This window comes from Euprymna scolopes, chromosome 28 (assembly GCF_053919585.1).
Source record: "Euprymna scolopes isolate OS-2025 chromosome 28, ASM5391958v1, whole genome shotgun sequence".
NCBI classification, from domain to species: Eukaryota; Metazoa; Mollusca; class Cephalopoda; order Sepiida; family Sepiolidae; genus Euprymna; species Euprymna scolopes.
In genome coordinates this window covers 31,265,230-31,284,490 of record NC_136509.1, presented here as the reverse complement: position 1 = coordinate 31,284,490, position 19,261 = coordinate 31,265,230, and the positions used below count along the sequence as shown (strand labels likewise).

At 33.4% G+C, this 19,261-nt stretch overlaps 1 protein-coding gene across 3 annotated transcripts in view; it reads right to left on the bottom strand.

Annotated features, from left to right (window-relative positions):
• The window catches only part of LOC145249553 (katanin-interacting protein-like), a 648,058-nt gene that overhangs the window by 87,306 nt on the left and 541,491 nt on the right, over positions 1-19,261 (bottom strand). For 2 of the 3 annotated variants that reach the window (XM_080111227.1, XM_080111228.1), the window contains exon 36: positions 10,324-10,470. The exons of the other annotated variant lie outside the window; for it this stretch is intronic. In XM_080111227.1, the coding sequence (XP_079967353.1) occupies positions 10,324-10,470 (147 nt within the window). The remainder of the gene's footprint in view (positions 1-10,323; positions 10,471-19,261) is intronic. 3 annotated transcript variants of the gene reach the window in all.

Here is a 19,261-nt window from a genome sequence, read left to right as displayed (position 1 = left end):
AAACAATTTTCACAGAGCTGTCATTGGCTAATGGAGTATCATTGTCGTCTGCTTTCTGTTCCTGCTGTTCATGCCGTCACGTCTTTCCCAGTCCACTCTCCCGGTCTTACTGCTGCTGCTGCTATCCCTGCATGACGTCATCAGTCCTGCTACCTCCTACTCCTCCTCTCTCTATTTCACTGCAACTACTGCTGTCTACATGACGTTGCCACACATTACGTTACAATAAAATGCATCAAACTAGCTATGATGATATCCGTTTGATGCATAGTTAGGAATTAGAAACTACTGAGCAGATCTGACTGATATTTTGTATGGACCTGTGCTATGATAATGTGCAGCAAACTTAGTATTAGGATATCAGTTCAATGCGCAGGTAGGGATTATTAGAGATTAGTCACCACAATGCCGCATTTACTCTAGAGGTTTGGCATAAAGCACTCATTCTAAGTCGATGTGTTACAACTTTTGCCCATTTTTAATGAGCTAAACAATCTATTATGGAAAAAGATCCATCCTTACTATTGTGTAAGCCTAATATATAAAGTAAAGTTAGTTTCTCCTTCTCGATTTTTGTGTCTAATAGATTTTTTTACAGTACAATCATGTTCACACACTGGTTCTCACCAGATCACTGAAGTTAAGCAATGATGAGCCTGGCCAGTACCAGATGAGTAACCATTTGGGAAGGCTAGGCGCTGTATATACCGTACTGAGTCGTAGAAATTTCCAGGTTGGTATCTGGAGGTGCGTTTAACTCACGGGGGAAAATAAGCCCCCGAATTAAGATGGAAAGCAACCAGAAACTACTGTCTTTACTTGTCTTCCTGAGATACCTATGGCTTTATAATTTCGAGAGCCATGGTTGCCGATGCTGTTAAAACAGCAGTGCCGCTGCGTTCATGCAGTTTTTTTCCTACAAAATAAATACTTGATTCTAGATTATCAATTATTTTAGTGGCTTTTTGTCAAGGACAATAAAATGTAATTCGATTTAATTCTTTCCAAAAAATACTTTGATCAGATTGGAATTATTTTCATATGGACACACATTAAAAAAATGGACATAGCTCTCTATTCATCAACATAAAGTTACTTCTCTTGTTCGGAATAAAAATGCATAATTTAAAAAAGAATTTCAAAAATTCCAATTAAAAACACCACCGGACAACACGAGTATGTACAGCTAGTCTAATATATAAAGTACAGTCAGGTTTCTTCAATTTTAGTCATCAATAATTTTCTTCTTAAAAAGTCAATATCAAATATCAGCATATTGTTAAGATCAATAAAATTTAATTTAGTTTAATTCCTTTTATTGGGTCAGAAATATTTTCATAGTGACGGCATCTTAAAAAAAGGACATAACTCTGTATTTGTCAATAAAGAGTTACTTCCATTAGTTTGAAACAGAAAAATTAATATTCCACAAAAAAAAAAAAAGAATCAGGCATAGTTTAAAGCGACAAAACAGAAACAAATATTGAGCAACACAGGTTATATCAATATATGAAGTTAAAATATATTGCAAACATGAACAAAAAACAAGATTTTTTTCAAAAGTGCTCAATACATGAGTAGAGCTTTTATAATTAAAATTATACAAACCTTAGGAAGAGTCTATGCAGATCAACCAACGTTTTAACATTAACATGTAAAGTGCCTACGAGATGTGTTAATATTGAAACATTGGCTGATCTATGTTACGTAAATAATATATATATATATATATATTGTGCCACCAAGGAGAAAGTCCACACTTGTCATCTTTTCAAAAATCGCTAATTAAATTGAATGCAACTGTTTAAACAATCTATACCGCGTTTGATTCGCATTTTATTCCTCTATAATGTTTACTTGTTCATATTTGACTTTTAATTGAAGTATTCTAGTGTTCATGTCAATTTAAAAATTAATTTCAAATCGAGAAGGTAAAAGAAACTCTGCAGCAACAAATGAGCTTAAAACCAGTTTAAAATATCCACCTTTTAGCATCTATAATCATAATTGTTGTTGTTCCTAGGTTATACAACGTAACATTTTGTCCATATACCTTGAGTCTCTCTTAGTGATCGTCCGGATCTGATTAATCTTCACCTTTCTGGTTTATCCAATTGAGAAATAGGCCGCAGATTGAAATGTGATTAGAAAACGGTATGTATGACTGTGCAAAAACACCAAAACACTGGCAGTGTTCGTGATGCCCCTAAATCTGGCAGTCCTAGAGGTACTTCTTACAGGGAAGACAATGCTATCAAGATTTTCAGCCTCAGAAACAGATTTGAAATGGCTCCCCAAATCCAACAACAGTGTAATCTTGTTAGAAAGTGCTCTCTTTCTACAGTTAAGAACAGATTGAAGGAATTTAATTTGCGAGGCTGTGTTCTAAGATGCAAACCAATGATTTCTGTAAAGAATAGAAAGCATCATCTGGACTTTGTCGGATGCAATGAAAGTCATTACTCTTCATATTGGTCAAAAGTGATTTTTAGCAACGAAAGCAAATTGAATAAGCTAGGCAGTGATGGTAGGCAGTACATCCATCGAAGGAAGGATGAAGAATTTAATCTTAGGTGCACAGTTTCAACGCTGCAAGGTAGTGGAGGTTTAGTTTTGGTGTGGGACGTTATTAGTGCCAATAGTCCAGGGTCTATAGGTTGCTTGCAAGGTTGAATTAATTCAACCAAGTACATTAATATGTTGACTGAGCATTTTCTGCCCTACTTGGGCCGAAATTTGGATGATGATCATATCTTCATGCAGGATAATGCTCCCATTCACACAGCTGGCTATGTTAAGATATTCGTTGAAGATCATGATATTCCATGTTTGGATTGGCCTGCACGATCACTAAACCTCAATCCTATTAAAAATGTATGGCATTACATCAAGCAACAGCTACACAATAAAATTTAAAATCTGGAACGAATTTTGGATAAAAATTTAAGAAAAATGGCATGCCCTTTCACCAGAGTAGTGCTGCCGACTAATTCAAGAGAATGTCCCAATATTTGCAGACTGTCAAATTGCAGAAGGGTTATGCTACTAAATATTAACTAGTTCATTGTGTTCCTGTTGTATTTGTGTTGCATTAATGTTCTAGAGTTACAGTTAAATAACAGCTTTTCATTGTGCAGAATTACTTTTTGCCTTCTCGATTTGAAGTTAATTTTTTTAAATTGACGTGAACACTAGGATACTTCTAATTAAAAGTCAAATATGAACAGGTAAAATTATAGAGGAATAAAAGGCGAATCAATTAAGGTATAGGTTGTTTAAACAATTACATTGAATTTAACTTAAATTTGCAGTTTTTCAAAAAAATGACAAGTGCAGACTTTCTTTTTGGCAGCACTGTGTGTGTGTGTGTATATATATATATATATATATATATATATATATATATATATATATATATATATATATGCAGGGAGACCTGATGTTGCCCGGGATTGAATGATGATCAACAAATGTTTCACACTTCCATAGTTTTATTGTCATCGAAATCGGCGAAATCAACAATTTTTCAATCAAATCGATTGATTGCCTGTTCTAGTTGGGGGACCGACCGCAGTATACAAGGAGGAAGCTTCACATGTCTCCCCCACAGTGACTTAGTCCACCAATACATTGTAGTGTACATTACACTGTAGAGAACATGATGATATTTTTTATAAAATTATTTTTTTATATATATATAACGGCTTGAATTAAAGTTTCAAATGCAAAAGTACAGTAATTATACTTCATATCAAAGAACCTACTGTTGATTTTATATACCTAGCCTTAATGCTTGTGCGGTGATAATGGTTTGAATTTAAGTTTAAAATGAAAAAGTCAAGTATCATTGTGCAGTTGTGCTTTAAACAGAAACATATATATACATACACACACACATCAATATATATAAAGAAAAAAGATGACTAACCTATCATTTAGCTGGCAATAGCACTATAAAACAACACCTAACATCTCATGATAAACCTACAGTCGTCCAACATTAGAAATATCTTAACCAACAATACTAAAATTCGATACCTCAACAACTGCACACAACACACTAAAATTACTTAGAAGCCATACTTATCAAAAAATTATAGCCCCTTTTTAACGGGATCTCATTTAACAAATATACTAACAGTATTTAATAACTAACATGAAACTAAATAAATAAACTATAAAATGAGAAAATCGAAATTAAAAATGAAAATAATTCGCCCTAATGATCCTGCACCCACATTTATAACGAATAAAAAACAAACTAAAAAAAAAAACAAAAAAAAAACCTATAAATACACCAAGCGGCAAGGCAAAAGAAAAAGAAAACGATAACAACAATCGCTCTTGATAATAATCGGACGCACCGATAGAAAGCGCTTGAGCAGAATATGGTTGAACAACATAAACGTTTAATAGGTATTATAAACATAAGTGCAAACACCAATTTTGAACAAATTAGCTGTTTATCAAGCCATTTCTTTATGTTAAACAAGATGGTTGTTTTCTTTCATCAGTATTAGGATTTAGGTTGATTTAAAGCTTATTAATATATTTTAACGCAAATAGGCCACAAATATAAACTATAAAATGAGAAAATCAAAATTAAAAATAAAAATAATTCGCTCCTAACGATCCTGAACCCACCTTTAAAACCAATAAAAAAAAAACTTAAAAAAAAAACTATAAATACACCAAGCCTCAAGGGAATAGAAAAAGAAAACGATAACAACAACAATCGCTCTTGAGCAGAATATGGTTGAACAGCAACTTTTGGGCGCCATTTTATACAACATACCAGCTTAAATAAAAAAGATCGCTCGGTGAATGGAAAAAAAAATCGGAAAGAAGAACAACTCTGTCGTGTTCAATCAGACATGTTTGAATAATGACTTGCTGTCAGGATATATATATATATATATATATATATATATATATATATATATATATATATATATATATATATACATGTAAATAAATAACAATATAGCTACATTCCAAATTCCAAGGTTTTATTTATCTTACCATTATCAGCATATCAAAGCTTCCATACACTTTACAGATCTGTTTGATTACATAGAAACAATCATTATTTATATGTCAATATTGAATTTTTTCTTATGTATACTCTTCGCAAAAATCCAAAAATTTCACTTAGAAAGAAATAGGCATAACCATGTAATGTCCGAAAAAATTGTATTGAAGAATTAACAATGCATATTTATTTAGGCAGCCATCTTTGTTTATAGGAGTTACTTGGGTCTATAACATCAGGAGTAACTGATTCGAAGCATTATATAAAACATTAATATAGTTTGTAATGTGTTTGTTTGTGTAGTTGTATGCTCTTGTGGTTTTTCAGGTTAAATTTCAAGAAATAAACAAACAAAAATAACCCTTAGCAAAATCTAAGACACAATTGTTAAATGAATTAAATTTTAAGTTTTATGCCAAACCACTTAAATATGTGGATGAAAACACGTTTTAGGTTTTTAATTTATCTGCATTTGTGTTTAGCTGAAGGCAATTTAAGAAAATGGTTTGACAATTCCTTGAATTAAGAAAATTAACTCTTTAATCTACATATTGTTTAATTTGAATGCATCAAGAATTGAATTTCAATATGTGCACAGTTTTCTTAAATAACTTAAAACACACACACACATATCTATAGAATATGTACACCACGTAAGGAAAATTAGTAAAACAGCTTATAAACAAAAACAAGGTAACTGCCATTAACCAACTAGCCATGTATGTGATAACTTACAATTTTGGCATTTTTGACTTGACACTAAAAACGAGGAAAATGTTGATACTATACTGAATAACAGAAACTAGTGTCTGCTTAAGCTGTATTTGCCCAGAGGAGCAGGAGGGTTTTTTTGTTTTTTTTTACAAGGGAATCACCACTTATCAAGGCCCAGAGGCAACTCGAGGATGAGGGTTAATGAGTGTGCAATGGCTAAAAGAACAATATCATAGCAATCATTAGAAGTGTAATTGTAGTAAAATTGGATTACTTAAGAGGAACGGCTCATCAAGAACTTGTTTCCATTGAACTTGAAGACGGCCATATTGTAGTCAGCTGGAAAACAGGTAAACAGAAGAGAGTTCCACAGGTGTGCAGTTCTAAGAAAGAAGCTTTGTTAATAAAATCTACGTTTAGGTTTAGGCACAGATAAAGAGTGGGGGAAATTATTGATAGTGTTTTCAGCCAAATGAGTGTTTCTTGTAAGGGGGGGGAACCATAGATTGGAGCTCAGACGAGCACTATTATGAGCTCCCAGAATCCAAAGCTCATGATGGTATATTAACATCAAGAAACAAGAGCAGAAACAGCCTTCATCATGAAATTGGCCAGACATTTTGGACAAGACTCTCTTACAAATAAGACAGAATCAGAAAACAAGTCTGCTACAGAGTCACCAAAAATACACCAGTTGTAAAAACCTGGAAGAATGGGCCAATCAACAATATTTCCTGGATGAATTGACACAGGACTACATAGATGAGGGAGACCCTGTAGATTGGCTAAAAAGAGTATCACTCTGCCGTGATCATTAGAGGAGTAATGGCTGTCCAAGATCAAAACTTGATGCCAATGCTTGTAAGAAGATGAGTGGTCTCAGCAATGAAAATAAGTGCAGGTTCTGCCACACAGAAGTAGAGAGTGTGAGACATCCAGTTATGAGGTTCTGTTGGGGAATAACTACTATACAATGTGACGCAATGGCGTATGTAAATATCTCAACTGAACCATCTGCAAAAAGTTGAATATCGAATATAGCAGCAAATCCTGAAAATGTATACCAGAAAAAACAGTTGGAAATAAGTCACAGACCATCCACTATGACTGTGCAATTCCTATAGCTGCGTACATAGAAAACTGAGCTATTAAACGTGACATAGAAATATAGGACAAGAAAGAGAAAGAAGCAACCTTAGTAGAAGTTAGTGTCTCCAATGATACTGGGATAAAAAAAAAAAAAAAACTTAAAGGGAAAAAATAACGAAATACCAAGGCCTTATGTACTATCTGAAAAGAAACTGGAATTTTAGGAAGCCCTTAATCATTCCAGTAATTATAGAAGCAATGGAGCTCATGTAAAAAAAAAAATTTTAAGCTACCTGACAAATATACCCGGTGAACTAAGTGCAAGAGAGATACAAACAATAGCACTTAAAGGGCCGGCTGCAATCTGAAAAAAGACTTCTTGCTTGCAATGTATGAGAAAGTGGGTGAATGTCCGGCACCCGGTAGGATGCCCCATCCCCAGGTAAAACCAAATGATAAGAAAATTGGAAAAAAAAATAAAAATAAATAAAATAAAATAATGAAAAATTAACTGGGTTAATTTGGAGTTTCAAGTCTCACGAAATGAGAATTCTTACCCCGGGCAATACAGCTGGTATTGATCGAATGTTTGCTCGCAACCCAATAACAGACACGTATGTGATGATTAGAAGAATAATTGGACTTGAAGATGGTCAGCTGGAAGCCAGGCTTCCAGCACAGAGTTTTACAGGTGGCCAATTTTAGGAAAGAAACTCTGTTCATGGAATTTCTGTTTAGATTTAGGCACAGACAGACAGAGAGTGGGGGAAGTTATTGGCAGTAGTTGTAGCTAGGCGAGTGTTTGTTGTGAATGTTTTGTAGGGTGGAGGAATCATAGATTGAAGCTCAGTTGAGCAGTTACCATGAAACTAATGGTAGAGTAGAGATAGACTAGCCATGTCTCTTCTATGATAAAGAGGTTGCAAGGATGAGGAAAGGACATCACCTACTAGGTTTTGAAGTCGGTTTTGAATATTACGAAGGCAAGAAAGGGTTCTCTGAGCGGTTCCTGCCTAGATGTGACAACAGTACTCCATTTTAGGAAGCATTCGATTCTTATACAGATAGAGGATCGTATTAGGAGTGAGATCAAATGCAAGCTTGAGACCCAGCAGCAAGTTTCAAAAACGTATGTCATGATCAGAACAAACACAGGATTCGTACAGATTTTCAATATCCATTTTCAAGGACTTTTCAAAGTTTTTCAAGGCCTTCACCAAACAAAATTAAAGTTTTCTAAACAAAATTTGGGTCTATTTTTTTACAAACAACAGCGATTCGAAAAAGTGGTAAAAAAATTAAATATGCAACAAATAAATGTTACCAAAGCCAATAAAAGTTACTTGGCAATCTACCTGCATCATGACCTGTGATGCAGTGGTTGGAGTGTACATTTACAAATACGATTGCAACTCATTTAGGACCAGTCATGGATGCTGGAACGAGAGTACACTACTCCTGTGAACTAAAAAATGGGTTCTATTGAAAATTCCACAGAGATTCGAAAAAGTGATAAAAAAATCAAATATGCAACAAATAAATATTACCATAGCCAATAAAAGTTACTTTGCAACCTACCTGCATTATTTTTTTAATGTTTTTAAGAAGTTTTAAATGTTTTTGTTTTTTTATTTTGCCTCAAATATTAACTCTCTTTACGGTTTTTATATTTTTAACTAAAATAGCTACCGTCTTGTCCATTTTTTCGGCCTGACCAGTTTTATTTTAGGTCACCACAATCTTTTTTTTGTGGTGGGTGGTGGTGGTGAGGAGAAGGAATTCACCATTGGAGAGTCTCGTCTGCCGAAGGAAAGTTCTTTTTAGAAGCGGGGGGGGGGGGTCATTTTTATTTATGGTGACCGCCACTAATTTAAATTATAAATGAAAGCAAAATCGATGGGAGGATTTAAAATGTCAGTTTCAATCACATGATGTGACTTATTTTAAGGTGGGGAAAGTGTGCTAAAAAAAAAAGAAGGAATTACTAAAGGTCATTTTCTTTTGTATTATTTAGATCATTCAGTGTTCTCATCTTTATTCTCTTAAAATTTCGGCCGATGTAACCTTAGACTTTTTTTCAGGTGTATCCTGTCAAACTTGGGGATTTTTCTACCGAACGAGAATCTGCAGAGAGCTTCACACGAAACCCTTTATTTAATCCACAGGCAGAGCATGCGCTTGTCCCATCAGCCATGACCTTGTAAAAGTCTTAAGTATCGCCATTCTGAGGATTGAATATTCAACCTAGGCGAAGATCATAGTGTAGTATCTTTTCTCATGCTGCACTTCGCCTTTTTTGTCCTCATCCAATGGAGAAGAAATCCTTCATGACTGAGACAATTTTTATCTTTGTTCCTATCCAGGGTGCCCCTTTTTGAGGAGCTGGACTTTCCCCACATTAAAAACCGACCTTGCGTCTAACTCTGCCCTCGAGAGGAGGCAAATAAACAGGAACCTTAAAAAAGGAGAAGAGTAGTCCAAATAATCTAAATTATCAATCCTCATCTAAAAAATTCAGACATCATTTTTTTTAGTTTTGGGTTGGGGTAGGAATAGGAAAAAGAAAATGAAAAAGAAAGTATGAGCAATGTTTTTTTTGTGTGTTAGGTGAAGAGTTAAAGTAATGTTTTCATTGAAGTGGGGAAGGATCGAAAATGTAATAGAAAACAATTTGAACTACTAAGTATTCAACACAGGATCTTTTAAAAACTGAATGAGTTGTTCATATCTGCCAGATTTGATCAGTTAACGAGTAACCAATGAAATCCATCCCTGAATAAGATAGGTAGAATTTGATCTGGCAATCCCAAGTTACCTTGCCACATAATAGAATTCCGACAATTGCGAATTTACACAGTTGAGATTGTAGTTTTTCATTGCCATTGTTGCCGCCCCCAAGAGAACTGTTTTTCTTAACCCGGCTGATCCTGTGCAGTTCTAGGAGGTTCACCATCCCAGGTTTTGCCTTCTTTCTTTGCTATTTCCATAGCAGGTGCTCGACTGAGCTTCAGTGAAGGTTCTCCTCCTGTAAAACATTCACAGCAAACACTCGCCTAGCTGCAACCACTGCCAACAATTCCCCTTACTCTCTATCTGCGCAAAAAAAAACAAAACAAACTTTCATGTACTGCTCGTCTGTGAAACACAATACCACAGAGCTTCCCAGTTCACTATAACATGGTCGTTTTCAAGTCCAGCGTAAACAAGTTCTCTTAAATAATTAATTTCTATCCAATTTCCATTGTCACCGATCATCACAGTGTTGCCTCACCTGACACTCATTGACCTTTATCCTTGAGTGGCCTTTTGGCCTTGATAAGTGATGACTCTATAGTAAGAAAATAATAAATTTTTTTTAACTCATTTTTGCAATAAGTTAAGCATACTGAGTTCCTTTAACTTTAATGATCTCTTATTTAAAAAATAAAAAGGAACAAAAAGAAAAAAGCCGGAAAGCAAATATCGAATGCTGTGCAAGAAAAACATACCAACAAGAGTGAACCATTTTACATAAATTGGGGAAGCTCCAGACGAAGGCGGAGGGCACGTGAGGGGATGCTGCCGACAACAGCTCGTTAGCATCGGGTGCAGAAGAGGAAGTGGTAGCAATGCTTTGGGGAGGCAGCTGCGATGACCTTATGGGACACAAGCAAAAGATGGAGAAGACAAACAAAACAACAATCAAAAGAAAACAAAAAACAAAACAAAAAAAAAGAAAGAGATTGCGAGGAAACGGAAATGTCTTTCTTCACAAAAGGAAAAATAAATGCAATAGTTTTGTATATTTAATATGAAGAGATATACAAGTGTTATATATGCACATATATACACACATACATATATATAAATATATATACATATACGCACATACACACACACACATATATACATATATATATGATAGCTTCCTTCAGTCTTGACAGACTATGGGTACCCACTGTAAGGGTGCCTTGCATGTGAAATTTTTGTGGCAACAGTTACAACTGAAAACAATGCCGTTGCTTAACTACTGTGAACTTATGAGAACCAGTGTGTCAACATGAATCATGCCGTACAAACACATATATACACACACATATAAATAAATACATATATAGACACACACACACACATATATATATACGCACATAAATATATACACATACATATATATATATACACACATAAATATATATACACACATACACGCACAAATATATATGCACACACACAAATATATATACACACACACATATATATGTGTGTGTGTGTGTGTGTGTGTGTGTGTGTGTGTGTGTGTGTGTATATATATATATATATTTAAATAATGACCTTTACGCATCAGATTTCTTGTTCGGTAGTTGGGTCATACTTGTCTTTTAGAAAAAGGTGATTCAGAGTTTGTATAAAAATAAGTATCAAATCTACATAAATCTATCATGTCCGATTTATAAATTCAAATGCAAACAGCTATATGCCTGACATTATATTTGATTCAGACTAGCCTAAAGTTTCTTTTTGATAATAATAATCAAATAAAACATTAAAAGAATCGTTTTTTTTTTAATCACATATAGGAGTGTAAATTCTTTTTTATTCTGATTCCCCAGAATGTTTCGAGTTTTCCGATTCCCGATTCTGATTAATCATCCCATCAGTACGTTAGACATGGTCATACAAGTGAAAGTGAAGCTCAGGTTGCCCAAAACCAGCAGTTGTCTCGGCAAACATAAAAAAAGTCAACCAACTCGTTTTGAGTGAAACTAAAGTTATATCAGATATCAGAGAACATTTTTGCATGAATGTGTTCAAAGTGATGCAGTGTTGATAAAAAACACAAAAACATTGAATATTTTGAGGTCAGAGGGAAATCATTCATCAAAAAACAGCATCAAATTGCTAGAAAAGTGTTAGAATCAGTGTATTACTCAAGAAGGAGACTATGTTGATCTAATAAATTCTAATTTCACCTAAAAGTCAGACCTTTTTTATTTTGTCCAATCATAAATTAAAGTTATATGAGATATCAGAAGACAGTATAATTCACCATTTTTGCATGCACATTTTCCTATCTTTATTTTATCATTATTTTCATGGCAAGTGTTCGTCTGAGCTCCAATCTATGGTCCACTCCTGGCCTCTGACTTTCATGAAAAACACTCGTCTATTTGAAACCACTATCAATAATTTCCCCCACTTTTTATCTGTGCCGAAACCTAAATTTAGATTCCATGTACAAAGCTTCTTTCTTAGAACTGCACGTCTCTGGAACTCTGTTCTGTTTTCCTGCTTTCCAACTGACTACAATATGGTTGTCTTCAAGTCCAATGTGAACAAATTCTTGATGAGCCATTCCCTTAAGTAATCCAATTTACCAACTTTCCACTACTAATGTGTTCCCTTTGATCACTGTACACTCATTGACCCTTATTCTTGAGAGGTCTCCGGGCCTTGATAAGTGGTGATTTCTTTATAAAAAAAAACAAGGATGTTGCATTTGTTCACAGTCAAAACAACAACATATTTAGGATTCAAGATAGTCATGATTCAAGATAGTCATGATTCAAGATAGTCATGATTCAAGATAGTCATGATTCAAGATAGTCAAGATTCAAGATAGTCAAGATTCAAGATAGTCAAGATTCAAGATAGTCATGATTCAAGATAGTCATGATTCAAGATAGTCATGATTCAAGATAGTCAAGATTCAAGATAGTCATGATTCAAGATAGTCATGATTCAAGATAGTCAAGATTCAAGATAGTCAAGATTCAAGATAGTCAAGATTCAAGATAGTCATGATTCAAGATAGTCATGATTCAAGTTAGTCATGATTCAAGATAGTCATGATTCAAGATAGTCATGATTCAAGATAGTCATGATTCAAGATAGTCAAGATTCAAGATAGTCAAGATTCAAGATAGTCAAGATTCAAGATAGTCAAGATTCAAGATAGTCAAGATTCAAGATAGTCAAGAATCAAGATAATCAAGATTCAAGATAGTCATGATTCAAGATAGTCATGATTCAAGATAGTCATGATTCAAGATAGTCATGATTCAAGATAGTCATGATTCAAGATAGTCATGATTCAAGATAGTCATGATTCAAGATAGTCATGATTCAAGATAGTCATGATTCAAGATAGTCAAGGTTCAAGATAGTCAAGATTCAAGATAGTCATGATTCAAGATAGTCATGATTCAAGATAGTCATGATTCAAGATAGTCAAGATTCAAGATAGTCAAGATTCAAGATAGTCATGATTCAAGATAGTCAAGATTCAAGATAGTAAAGATTCAAGATAGTCAAGATTCAAGATAGTCAAGATTCAAGATAGTCATGATTCAAGATATCCATGATTCAAGATATTTAGGATTCAAGATATTCATGATTCAAGATATTCATGATTCAAGATATTTATGATTCAACTGTTTCAATGCAACAAAAAAACAGGTTTTGTGTGTATATGTAACAATAGAGCAAACATGGATTCCCTCTGGAATCAAAACAGCAGTCAAATTAAATACACGTCGGGGTGAAAATATATTTACAAAGTGCTCAACCCTTGCAAATTATTACTTGTTTTCGTCTTTCTTCCTCAACACCGACTACATTCCATTCCTCGCATTGTGATTGCCTTCTTAATCTCTTCTAAAGTTTGATTTGTCATTGTAAATGCTATTTTGTTCCAAATTGAATGCATACTGGAAAGAACTCAAATGCTTACCAGACATTTTTTTTTTACAGAGGAAAATCAAATTTTAATGAGATCTATCGTACCCTGGCCATCTTGCCTATTTCACAGACGAGGAGGAGGGGGCACCAAAGGAGATAATTCCATCACCGCTTAAAGTTTGCCAAAATTTGACGAGATTATGTTGAAACATGGACAGAAAAAATAGATAGACAAATATTTTAGTTTTTTTACATTTTACAAAGTCCTCTGTTTTTTTTAAAATCCCTTTTCATTTTGTTCTTTGTCAACCCCCTTAATGCAAGTAAACTATATATATATATATATATATATATATATATATATATATATATATATATATATTGAATCTCCCGACCGGCTGTAATTGTGATACCCTGCACTGATGAATCTCGAAAAGATGAAACACTAGTGTCTGTAGGTATTAAAAAAGTATAATTATAATAATAATAATAATAATAATATGTATATATATATAATTGGAAGAAAATTAAATTAAAAATGAAAGTAAATTATTCAGAAAGCAAAAAAAAAAAATAAATAAATGGAAGAAGACAGTGTTACTAATTTATCATTGTTGGAGATAAAGAAAATAGGTCTTGTTTTGTTCAATCAAGATGTCAAATAATAAAAATATTGGAAAAAAAAATTAAATTGTACATACCTGTTATCTCACAAAAAAAATTACTTAATTTGATCAAACAGTTTTTTTTTTTTACAGATGAAAATCAAACTTTAATGAGATCAATTATCTCGCAGATATCTTGCCTATTCATGGACGAGGAGGAGGGTGTCTTTAAATGAAAAGGGGGTTGACAAAGAACAAAATGAAAAGGGATTTAAAAAAAAACAGAGGACTTTGTAAAATGTAAAAAAACTAAAATATTTGTCTATCTATTTTTTCTGTCCATGTTTCAACATAATCTCGTCAAATTTTGGCAAACTTTAAGCGGTGATGGAATTATCTCCTTTGGTGCCCCCTCCTCCTCATCCGTGAAATAGGCAAGATGGCCAGGGTACGATAGATCTCATTAAAATTTGATTTTCCTCTGTAAAAAAAAAAAATGTCTGGTAAGCATTTGAGTTCTTTCCAGTATGCATTCAATTTGGAACAAAATAGCATTTACAATGACAAATCAAACTTTACAAGAGATGAAGAAGGCAATCACACTGCGAGGAATGGAATGTAGTCGGTGTTGAGGAAGAAAGACGAAAACAAGTAATAATTTGCAAGGGTTGAGCACTTTGTAAATATATTTTCACCCGACGTGTATTTAAGCAATTAAAGCGAAGCTCACTATTTATTTGCTTGTAAACAAATGATGGTTTGAGCACTGTCTGCGACGGGCGAGCGTGGATTTAATACACACTCGAGGAGAAATATTTACAGCACTGATTCGTAGCCAAGTGGTTAGGGCTGTCGACTGTCAACGCGACGGTTGTAGGTTCGATCCCCGGCTAAGGGAAAAGTGTTTGTCTAGCCGCACTGATGAGTTGTGATACAACGAAACAGTACTGTATGTTGATGACAAATTATGTATATATACATATATATGGACTCTCCCGTTGCTTTCGATGCATAAGCTTCCGCCACAACAACTAAGTTGTTCGGAAATCCACACAGATGATTTGTTTATAGTGGTGAAGGCTTTGTGTAGAACCAACCACACTTTTTGCTATTATTGCTAATCCTTGTCAGTGCAGATGCCACAATACAAAGCACAGCACAGGTTTTTACACTAGATGCATGTTTTAACTACGACTAAGGATAATGATGCTTATTCTTTTTGTAAGAATAAGCATCATTATTTGCTTTTTTTTATAGCTTGGATACTGAAAGGCATAGTTATACCTATTTACCATGCCTCCCCACGGGACAGAGTTAGACACCAGGGTCGTTTTTTAATGTGGAGAAAAGGTACAAAAATAAAAATTGTCTCAGTCGTGAAGGATTTCTCCTCCGACGAAAGAGAACAAGAAACGGAAGTGCAGCAATCCGAAGAACAGATACTACACTTTGATCTTGACCAAGTTATAGAACGAAAAGTATTTTATATAATTTGGATTCTTTGGACTACTGTTCTCATCTTGATTTCAACCGATGTAACCTCCGACCTTCTTCAGGTGTATCTTGTCTAATTCGGGAATCTTTCTGATGAACTTGGGAATCTGCACGGAACTTTGTAACGAAGCCGTTTATTTAATCCACGGAGGTAGCATGATGAGGATCGAACCTTCAACCTCCAGAAGAGTGTCACTTTAGAAACTGAATTTTACAAAGTAATTAAAAAAAATTCAGAAGCATAAAAATATTTACAAGATAAATTGGAACATAATGGGTCCCGGAATACACCGGGTTAGGACAGCTAGTACAATTTTTTAGTTATACTTCCTTGTGTCTTGCAGAACTGGAAGATATTCTAAGTTCTATTTATAAAAATGTGTCTTCTATGATGATGGAATAAATATTAGAGCAGAATCATATTTAATGAGCTCGCCTCTTAAAGAAGACAACGCATACTTTCATTGAATACGTCATCCTAAATTTATGGAATGACTTATTGCTTTACTCAGACTTACATAGAAAACAAAGCTGCTGGTATCAATACCACAGAAATAAACATCCTAGTAAATTAGCAGTGTGTGTGTGTGTGTGTGTGTGTGTGTGTGTTTGTTTACAGCCTCAAGGTATTAACTTATTACTTAAGTCCATTACAGTTGTTTCCACAGACAGAGGAATTCCCTGTCTGTTTTTGTCAGATGGTGAAAGTTAAGATTTTAACTTAATCTTGAGGTCATAAAATAAAAAAAACAAAAACATATTCAGCTCTACTAACGTATTCAGCACTTTTATCCCACATTTTACCACTTATACCTCTAAGTATATATATATATATATATATATATATATATATATATATATATATATATATATATATAGTGAGTCCAAGTGCTTCCACTGCATTGACTGGGCTTTGGTCTCTGGATCATAGTGATGGACCTAGGTTTCATCCTGTGTAATCAGTCTTTTGAAAAACTTTGACTCATCTTCTTGGCACATCTCCAAATTCATCTTCGAGCACTCAACGCGTTCTCGCTTCTGGAATGGTGTGAGCAACCTGGGAATCCATCTGGCACACACCTTATGCATATGCAAATGGTCATGAATGATAGTTTCCACAGACCCTGTACTAATCTTGACATCTTGGGCTATTTGGCGAATAGTAATGCGCCGAGATTCCAAAATGGCAGCCTCAACTTGACGAACAGATGCCTCATCAATGGCAGAAGGGGGGGGCGACCTGATCTGGGAGCTGTTTCCACAGACTTCCGGCCATGTTTGAATTCACAGTGCCAGCGCTTTACAAGGTCATATGATGGGGCATTATCACCATAAGTTTCTTTCATTTCATCAAAAGTCTCCTGTGGTGTGCATCCTTTCAAATACAAAAACCAGATCAATGCTCGACATTCAACAGGCTCCATTTCACACCTGACTCAGTTCAAACACCTGTAAAACAGAAACCACAATTAGTTCATAGTTGTAATTTGCCACATAACCCATGGATATATAAATCCTTGCACATGCAAAATTTCAGCTAGATCAGACAACTGGAAGTGAGTCAGGGGCATTACTTATTGCACGCCCCTCGTATATACGAGAATAGAATAAAGCGATAATTTCCACCTTCGTTCTATTCTCTTATGTACAAAGAAAAAAAAATACATTCATACATTATGAATATAATAAATATCTTGGTGGTAGGCTGAAATAATTGTTTACTCTATATGGATATTACAGATGACGTTTTTGGTGAAACTATGAGAGTTTCTTTTCAGTATTCAAGGCGTTTTGTACAATATATATAAAAAAGTATATATATATATATATATATATATATATATATATATATATATATATATATAAGGGGATCAAAGAAATGTATAAAAATTCTTTAAATAGAAACTTTTCGATATAATATAAAGCTCAACATTCAGGTGGAGCTTAGATTTAAGAGTAAAATATATTGATAGTAGAAAAATATATACTCATGCATATAGATTTATTGATCAATTTGAAACAACTATATAGTATACAGAGATTATGAGAACTCTTTATACCAGGCATTTTGAAGCCTAATGCTTCTCATCAGAAGAGGAGGGGAGGTGCTAGGTAACAAGATAAGGATGCGATATATACTAGACTTTTTAGTGCCTAAAAATGCAAAAAAAAAAAAAGTTATATCCTGTTGACTTAGAATGATCGTTTTATGCCAAATTGATTGAATGTGGCTAAATTTGTACTCATGTTAGCATTAAATACTAATCCTTATCAACCTATTTATTGAAGAGATAACATAATACTTATTCTGTTGGATCGTATAATAACAAAGGTGCATACAAAATTTAGGCCAAATCGACCCAGTAATTTCAAAGAAAACTTCTAGTGTAAATGTGGTATTGTGATGACTAATCCCTATTAATCCCTAACTGTGTATCAGACGGATATCATAATACTTAGTTCGCTACACTTTATTGTAACAAAGATCTATACAAAACTTTAGCCAGATTGGCCCAGTAGTTTCTGATAAAACGTAGAACGGACAAACAAAGAGAATATAAATATGCAGATTGATGTAACTTAGGTCAAAATACAATAAAAATCATATATATAAAAAAATACAATAAAAATCATATATATAAAAAAAATAAAAATAAAAATCATATATATAAAAAAAAATAAAAATAAAACAAATGAGAATTTAAAAAAAACTATAAAACACAAGGAAACGAAAAAGAAATAAAAACAATAAACTTTTGTAAAAAAACAAAAAAAAAAAGAAAAAGTTAACACACCAGGGAACTAAAAATGGTAATTCCTGTCATAAAATACTGATTACATTTTCTGTAGTATGCAGCATGGAAATGGTTCGGCTTAAAGAATGAACTGAAATGGCCAATGGAGTAGAAAGAGTTGCCATAAGAAAAAAAAAAAAGAATGAGAGAAAATAAAAAAAGGAAAAGAATATTGTCTCTTTGAGAACAGGTGAAAAATCCAATTTAAAGAATTCTGGCAATAAAATTCCAGAATGGGACCAGCTAAAGAAATGGCAAGAACATCCGAAAGACATTACTTTGGAATAGAATGGCTGCCATCATGATGAAATCACACGAAAAAAAAAAGTAACAGAAAATAAGAAGAATTTAAAGACCAAGGAATGAAGGATTACTGCAGAAATGTAGATGGTTGTTATTTTCGGATATCGCATGTCATAAACAGTGGACATTATTGTTTTTTTTTTGTTTTTTTTTTTTAGGGGGTATCCAATATGAAAACGAAAAAAAAAAGGATAATTATTCAAAGAAAAGAAAATTGCTAGAAAGAAGGGCAATTATTCCAAATATTTTTTAATTCTAAAACAAACAAGAAAAAAAAGGAAATTATTAAGTAAAAATAAAATTATTGCATAAAAACGAAAATTATTAAAAAATGTTTTTATCATAAACCAAAAAGTAGCGACAAAATTACTAAAATCAAAAATAAAATAAAACCAAAAGAAAAACAAAATAATCGATTATTTAAAGAAAATTTTCTAAAATAGAAAAATTATTGATAATGCAAAAACAAATATCCCCCTCGAAAAGAAAATAAAAATTAAGAACAGAAAATATGAATTAAAAAAAAAAGAAATCTTTTCTTCAATAATCATTTTTAAAAACATTCTAAAAAA